At 50.6% G+C, this 8282-nt stretch overlaps 1 protein-coding gene across 1 annotated transcript in view; it reads left to right on the top strand.

The window, feature by feature from the left end:
• Window positions 1-5788, top strand: part of ROGDI (rogdi atypical leucine zipper) — a gene marked incomplete at its 5' end in the record, with an annotated part of 17561 nt that extends 11773 nt beyond the window's left edge. Inside the window, 3 exons of the mRNA XM_035889343.1 lie at window positions 81-207; window positions 771-1545; window positions 3614-5788. Coding sequence (XP_035745236.1) covers window positions 81-207; window positions 771-812 — 169 coding nt within the window. The remainder of the gene's footprint in view (window positions 1-80; window positions 208-770; window positions 1546-3613) is intronic.
• Window positions 5789-8282: the final 2494 nt, after the last annotated feature.

The following is an 8282-nucleotide window of genomic DNA, read 5'->3' as shown; positions in this document are numbered from 1 at the left end:
TTTGTTGTGTTTTTTTTGGTGTTGTGTTTTTTTTTTTTTTTTTTTTTTTTTTTTTTTTTTTTTTTCCCCCCTCACTCCAGTGAGTTTGGTAACCAGCGGTATGAAGTCAGCCATGTCCATAAAGTGGAATGTGTTGTACCATGGTTAAATGATGCCCTTGTCTTCTTCACAGTTTCACTGCAGCTTTGCCAGCAACTGAAGGACAAGGTACTGGCCTTAGAGAAGGAGCTTTCTTTTTAACTCTGGGTTTTGAGAGGACCTCAGATCTCCTAAAAATCTGATGTGATGATGTTCTATACAACTTATGCATAAACTGAAAACAAGCGATGAGTCAGTGCTCTGAAGCTAGAGAGCTGGCTGGCACTGCCTAGCAGACAGCCGTCTGGGATAAGCGTAGTAGTGTGGCAGATGTGTTTGCTGAACTAGTGACTAGATGGAGAGGAGCTGGTAGACGCTTTTGTGTTCTTAGTCATGAGCTGGATGTGAGGAAATGCCAGGGTGCCAGAGAGGAGGCACGGAGACCTCAGCAAATTAGATTCCAGTAGACCAATGTTCAATTCCAGCTCTGCAGCTGACCTGGCTACCACCTTGTGCAAGTAACTTTGTGTTCCAGGCCTCTTCAGTGACAATAGCAGCAAATCTGCCCTTCTGCAGTGTAGTGCTGGAGTGTGTAATGCTGTAAAGCTCAATCTTCATGCACATGTTATATGCTCTTTCTTCTATGGCCCAAGGGATATAGGAACTTACCTGCTTTTCTTCTTGTTTTCCAGATCTCTGTTTTCTCCAGTTACTGGAACTACAGGCCATATTAATTCTCTGTGGAGTGTCCAAGTCCTTACAGTACTTCCAGTGTCTCCCTGTTTGTTTTCAACACATCAGCTGAGTCCAAGTCAGCCTGAGGAGTGCTCTGGTTCACTACCATGTGGCCCTCCTGTAGGGTAGGGTCAGTGTATCTAGACACAACTTTATTAGCCTTGTCTGGGCCTGCTGCATAAGCAGGGCACCAAACAATGCTTTGTGGTTGGTGAGAGCTCCCACCTGTCTTTGTTCTCATGTGTGTTGTGTGGTTTACAGTTTCCAAGCCCCTGATGAAGTACACTAGTCCATTACAAGGGATGGGGAGCTGTGGACCACTCTCACTAACTGTATTTGCACACAGTGCTGTAACTAACTGCTGGACTGTGAGCAGGCTGGGAAGGGATGAAGACGAATTTAACACCACAGAAGGTGTAGGGCATGCTGCTCATTGTAGTGAAATATGTTGCTGTGATCAGGGCCAGCTGTGGTTATGACCAGCCCTAAGCTTCTCCCTCTCCTATCTGTTCTGTCCATGCCCATGTTATTGATTCCCCTTTGGGGATATTTTTGCTGCTGTTTGAACTCATTTTTCCCTGGCATCAATGTGATAATTTTTTTTTCCTAAGCCCTAGTTGGGCCAATTGGTTTTTTCCAGGTTTAGTGTCTTGTTTTCACTGCCAGTCTTTGGAGCTGCCTCAGTACCTTGACCACAGCTGTGCAGTCTCACATCCTGTCATTAAACCCAAAGTGAGTACCACATTGTTACTACGATTTGCTGCCTACCTATGGATGCTACAGTATGTAACTCGTCCCTCTAACTATTGATAACTGTGAAATAAAGATCCTCAGACCTGCCATGCTCCTGTCGGCTGTCAGTGCTGGGAATGAAAGAGTACCAAAGCTTACGTGCTCTCTTACAAGTGAGTGGCTGTTCTTAGTTACATATGCTGGATTACTGTTTGCCTTACCAGTCTCTGAGGGTGGAGCTGGGCAGCTCTTTGAAGACTGTCCCTGGTTTGTGTAGCCTCAGCCCAATGCTGCCTGACACTCGAGCACTATCTGAAGTACTTTTCCAAACTTCCCTTGACAGTCATGTTTGTAAGAGGCTGTAGGTACTGAGACTGGGTTGGGCTGGCTCATGGACCTGGCTGTCAAGTGATGAGGAAGCATCACCTGTCTCCTACTTGGCTCCGGCTTAGCCCTGCACAGCCTTTGTTTCTGGTGGCTTTCCTCACTGGAGTGCCTTACCCAGGAGCCTACATGCGTGCTGAGGTGAAGACTGCACAAGGTCCCTACAAAACGTCAGGTCCATTGGAGCCTATCTTGACAGTATGGTTGTCAAGTGCTATCCAGAGCGCTGTGCTCAAAAGGAAGAGATCACAGAATGATTGAGGTTGGTAGGAGACCTCTGGGGTCTATCTGGTCCAATGCCCTTGCTCATGCAGGGCTACCCAAAAACCTCCCAGGACCATGTCCAGATGACTTTTGAATAGCTCCAAGGATGGACACTACAGATGGCTATGTTGCTTTGATTTTTTTGTTGTTGTTTTGGGGTTTTTCTGGGAGTTCTTTGTTTCTCCTGCATAGACCTCTGGTCTGCGCATGTGTGGTACCTACCTTGTCTGCGACCTCCCTTTCTGTCCCTTTGTGAGATCCCTGGGATCCCGAGTGGGTTAGTGCCAGCCTTGTTACTGCTGCAGCCTCCTCCTCTGAGGACTTGACACTTGGTGCTGTGCTTGGTCTAACACGTGCTAATATTAGAGGTTGCAGGCAAATGAGTATCAGGCTGTGGCTGATGAATGTGTTTGTTAGTAAGTAATGAAAGTTGGAAGGTAGAGAGGCCTGCATGGGCTGATGCAATAGCAGACTCGTTAATGATTCCAGTGAATTAGCCTTATGACTAGCTGCGGTCATGACCCTAGGTACACATTTACTAACCCTTGCTCTGTTCCAGACTGTTCTCTGCTTAGAAAGTGATTGTGCATGTGTGGAACCGCTTACCATTAACAGCTTCTCGGACAAGAGTATTTTTATAGTTAATAATCTCTCTGGAGCTGTCTGTGCTTTTCTTTAATCCTCCCTATGTGTGGAGGACGCTCCTTTTTTTAATTCACACTAGTGTGTGCAGTCCAGTCAGTTGCCACATCCTCTCCAACTCAGCTTCCCGCTGATAGGAATATAACATGCAACCGAGTGTGTGTTTTCTTCTGATGAAAATAGTCTGGAGCTCTGGAGGGCGGGAGTGTGCAAAATGGAATACCTGTCCTGATTCCAGCTCTGATGCACAGTGGCTGTGTCGTGACAACTGCTGGGTGGCAGTGGTAGCTGCTACAGCACACTGCATAGGTCACTGTTACAGAAGAACAGGGTAACAGCAAGGTAGGTGGGATTCAATGGGAGAGGCTGGCCCAGAGCCCTGGCCTGTTACCCTGTGATTTGAAAGATGAAACACGAGTCCACCAGTTAAAAGACTTAACAGTCTATCTCTTTTCCCCATTAAACCTCTGAGCACAGAAGAAAATTTACAAGGCCCTAAGGGCTCTGCTTTTGCAGCCCTGTGAGGTTGGTACTGGGGTAGCTACTGGCAGCCCACCCTCCCTTTGCAGATGCTTTGTGCGGTGGGACACAATCTTTGGCAAGTGCTTGGCAGCACGACGTGTGTGTGAAGTTTGGGCTGCTCTGTAGTACCGCAAGGGCTTTTGATTGGTACATGTACTGATGAATGCTGTTGTGCAGCTGGAGCAGAATGAAATATTCAGACTGTCTGCCTTTTCCTGGGCTGGGTTTTTAGTGTCTTTTTTTTTTTTTTTTTTAGGAGAAGCTATAGTTCTCAGGAGTAAAACCTTCCCTGGTGGCACCTGTCTTTTTCCCTTTTGCTCAGGGAATCTCTGCTTATGTCTTCAGGGTATAGAGGTCTGCTGCTTAGATCCACTGGCTGCCTGCTTTTGATGGGTCTAGCAGTTGAGTTGTTGCTGCCTGGATGCTGCTAGTTCTGGAGCCACAGAAGACGCTGATCCATGGACCTCTGCTTGATGAGCTTCTACATGCTCTTCAAAAAGGAATTAGAGTTGCCTCAACTAAGATGGAGAAGGCACTTGCTAGGCAGCTTTCAACAACAGCACTGCAGCAGGCTAATGACAGAGCAGAACCACAGACTAAGACAGCAATGAAGAAAGTTTTTTTTTTTATGGCTGCCTCTAGTCTGTCTCAGTCTGAGCAGCTATTTCTGCATTGTCCACAGAATAGTGACAGACAGTGAGCAGAATCCCAGGCTATGCTTCCCAGCATCTCAGCACTGAGCAGACAATGTCTCCTTGCTGAGCTCAGCTAAGGCTAAATATTTGTAAAGATATAATCATTTTTTCCTGGAGCTGGAGTTGAAACTAAAGGAATTTGTGTGTGCTGATGCCAGTCTGCTCAAGTATTGCCACTGCCAGGACTTGCTTGGAATTGCACCTAACATCCCTGGTCTCATCCTGCCTTCCAGCTGTGGTGGAAACATTGGAAGGGCATGTGCCATCACCCCCATTCATGAGTAGGTGCTTGGCTACCTTTCAGGCTGCTGCCTTCAGGAGTCAGTGTTCTCAGGACAGAATTGGACCTTTCTTGTTCTGTATGTGCCCCAGCAAAAATGGTCACTCTGCACTGTCATGGGATCACCTGTGGGGATGCAGAGTCTCACCCTAAAGCAGAGGGGCTGTACCAGTTGAAAACCTGGCTCCACCTGGGACTGGACTGGGCTGCTAGGTAAGGAGTCAAGTTGGAGGCATTGCTAATCTTTGGGATGAAGAACAAGCTTTCTCTTCGGTGCCCCGAGCATCCTATCCAAAGGTCATAGGGAGGAGGGAGCCACTGTTCCCTCATATAGAGCAGTTTCATCTTCACGTGCTTTTGTGTCCCCTGGGAAGAGTGAGGCAAGCTGTTTCTAAAGTTGATGCAGCACATAAAGGAAGCTGTCTCATTGATGACATGCACCAAATGTCTCTGCAGGGACTAAAAGGGTTCCCAGAAGCTGTGGCTGTGCTTTGAAGCATCTTCAGAGCCTTGTGCTGCCTCTTTATGGATGGTCATAGCCAGGGACAGTGCTATGCTTTGCTTTCAGTCCTGCTGGAAATTAAGCCTGTAATGGAAGGGCTGGAGCCCAAAACCCTGAAAAGCAGCATAGCTGGGCCTCCCATTCAGTCATCTCAAAAGGTATCTTAGTATGAGGATGCTCCACAGTATGTTTTGGTGATCAGCAAGTATGAGCTGGGAAAAGTATCCCAGCCTCTAGCTGGAGGGAAACAATAGTTTCTCCTACTCTCTCCTTGCCCTCACCCGTTAGTGGCTACTGTGGCTGCTGGCTCTGCATGGGGGAGTACCTATTCTCCATTTTGGCTGCAGTAGCCGAGAATGATCTGTGGCTTGTAGCTGAGAAGTCTGCATTAAGGTACTGTATCTTACGGGGATTGTGGGGTGGACAGACTCAAGTGGGTATATTGGCCTAAGATGACATTGCAGGTACCATGCAAGGAGTTCGCATTCATCCACATACAGAGAATCAGAAGGGCAGTTGCTGAGGTTGTAGAGGATGATGGAAGGGAAGTGGCTGGGCAGCCCTTGGCACTCAAGGTGAAGACAAGAGTCTGATTTGTAGGTGCAGCAGAGGGAAGAAGCAGGAGGCGTCGTTTTGTCCAGTCATGAGGTGGAGGGGGGTTTAGGGCTGCATTGCCAGGTTGTCTCTGCCCACTTTCCTTCTGGGAATCTAGCTGTTTTGGAAAAGGTTGTGTTGTCGTAAAGAGGAGGGAAACAAGACTGCACATGCATGAACGCACAAATTAAAATAGTCTCCATGCTTTGTCCGTGCTCAAGCCCAGGTACCACTTCCCTCCCCCAGAACAGTGCAAAAGTCCTGGGTACGTCTGTGCCTGCTCAAACAGATCCAGCCTTCTCTCTCTTCCCCATTAGCTTCCCTATGTGAACATCAGGGGTGACTGGTGCAGCCACATGCTGCTGGTCCCTCACCAGAGGATGCAGGCCACCACCTGGGGACAGGGTGATCCTTCTAGCCTTGACTTAGGGCTGGCCTTGCAGGGTGGGGAACGCTGCGCCCAGGCTAGAGCAGGAGCTTGGCAAGACAACTTCTGTCATGCAAAAGCTGCCCTCATTTCATGCAACTGCTGTAGATGCAGGCTGTTGAGTCAGTGTGGCACCCTGCTCTCCTCCACAGGCCTGGCTGGCAGGAGGGAGAAGTGGGACCCAGCCTGCAGAGCTGGGTGGGTCCATGGCAATGGGAAGCTTCCAGCTTTTTGGAAGCCTGGGCTGCCTCTGCTGCAGGAGGAATGGATGGAGAAGGCAGCAAGGAGGCACCGACCCGTGCCCCCTTGGCTGCCAGGACTGTGGGGCCCTGCCTGCAGGGAGGAGAGAGCAGGAAGGCAGGGCCTTGGCTTGGAGTTCCCTGGACCAAGGCCTCAGAGCGAGGGGTGGGCTGTGCCTGGGGCACCTGGGAGGAGAAGGGAATGGCCCAGGGCTTGTCCAGGCCCTGCCCACGCCCCCTCCCTCCCTCCCAGTCACCGTTCCCTGTTAGCCGGGTCGGGCCTCACCCTGCTGCCTGAGTGCTGGCTCTGCCCCACGTCCCCTTCCCCAGCACCCGGGACAGAGCTGGCTGCCGTCGTCCCCAGACAGCACCTACCACCAGGCAGGAAGGTGCAGGGCAGCAGCGGGAGAAAACCTCCCCTGGCAGCCATGTGGTGCTCGGGCAAGGGCAGCGCCAGGGCCCAGCTTCCCAGCGATGTGGATGCGGGTGCCAGCCCTGTGGGAAGGCAGGTCCCCTGCCCTTCCACAGGGGGGCAAAGGCTGCAGGGCCTGGGGGCCAGGCCCAGCTGGAAGAGATGGGCACCTGATGCCAGGCCTGTCTTGTCCCCACAGTGGCACCCCAGAAAGTGGCCCTTTCCCTGGGGTCAAGGTGTCCGTGCCCAGCCTCTCAGCCACAGGCAGTGTTGGGAGTGGCAGGGGGGGGCTTTTGATGGGCATGCCCAGCCCTGCCACACTGCAGCCATGCCTTCCTGTGGTGCATCACAGTGCGGCGCGGGGAGCAACAGGAAAGCTTGCAGCCATGCCAGGGGGCTGTGGGTCGTGGCCCTGGAAAGCGGGTCACAGGCAGCATGTGGAGTCACCCATTGCTGACCACTGTGCTGCCCTTCCCTGAGCACACAGGGGCAGATCCTGCGGGTTCCAGAGGAGCTGCTCCAGAAGAAAACCTCTCCAGCCCAGCGCTCGGCTCCCTCCCCCAGTAGGTGCCTGGGCTCCCTGTTCATGTGGCTCAACCTGGCCTCCAGACGCTCCTGTCTTGCTTTCCTGTGCCCAGACTGTGAGATTGGAAGGGCTGAGACATGACAGCTCCACAACATCCACGCAGAGGAGCAAAAGGTATCATATCAATGAAAAGGAATAGGAAAGCAGAAAGTGATTGACCCATAAGGCATGCTGCTTTCATTGTCTCATCTGAGTGAAACCAGAGAGCATCACAACTGACTAAAAAAAATGGAGTACTGAAAATTTATTTTCCACACGTTTTTAAAAACAACAGTTAAAAATGAACAGTAATATCAGCTTGAGGCAAATAATTTAACTACCATGTTGTAGAATGAGCCTATTTTTTTCTGAATTATGAACATTTTTTAAACTGGTAGTCCTGTGAGGAGCAGAGAGTTGGACCCAATGTTTTTTATGGGTCCCATCCAGCTTTTGAGATATTCTATGATTCTGCACAGTTCAGGGGTACATGGTGTGATCACACACACTTTTTGTCTTGCAGGCTGCGAAACAGCCTAGTCCTCCTGCAAAGATGTCTGACTTGTTTTCCCTTTATGTGGCTGCATCCTGTTTGCTTTCCCTTTTTCTTGCTGAATTCACTTATGCATGAAGGGAGCTGCACTCACACTCCCTATGTAAGGATGTCTGTGTGTAGATGCCAAGGGGCAGCAAATTCCTGATGACCTAAAAATTATCTTTCAGGTTCTCTTGATTATTGACCAGGCACACGATCTTAAAGAATAGTCTTTCAGAGGATTGCTGCCATGGTGGATAACCCCTCTACCCAGGTCAGTGGGTGTGTGCCTGCCAGGGTGGGTCCCCAGGAGCCAGCTGAGGAAGGGGACACCAATTGCAGAGCTCCCCTTACCCTTGGCCTGTCAGCAAATCAGCCTCTCTCCCGCTGTCCTCTGCCAGCACTGGCAAAGATTTCATGGGGTAGATCAGGGCGAGAGGGGCAGGGCCTCTAGGACCCACCTGTTGTGGAAGTCCTGGCCCGGTTGCAGGTAGCACTTTCAGGTATCTGGGCACCAGCTGCCTGCTGGCCCCGGGGCACAGGGAGTTCTGAGCCAGGCAGGGCTCATGTCTCCTGAATTGCTGTGGGCAACAAGGATGAGGAGCTGGAAGGCAGCGTCCTGCAAGGGATTAGCCCAGCATGGAGGCTCAGGAGCCCTTGCACACAACATTCCTGC

Source organism: Egretta garzetta, unplaced genomic scaffold, assembly GCF_000687185.1.
Source record: "Egretta garzetta isolate BGI_Z169 unplaced genomic scaffold, ASM68718v1 scaffold452, whole genome shotgun sequence".
Lineage (NCBI taxonomy): Eukaryota > Metazoa > Chordata > Aves > Pelecaniformes > Ardeidae > Egretta > Egretta garzetta.
The sequence above is the reverse complement of the archived record's forward strand: the minus strand, read 5'-3'. Positions and strand labels throughout refer to the sequence as shown.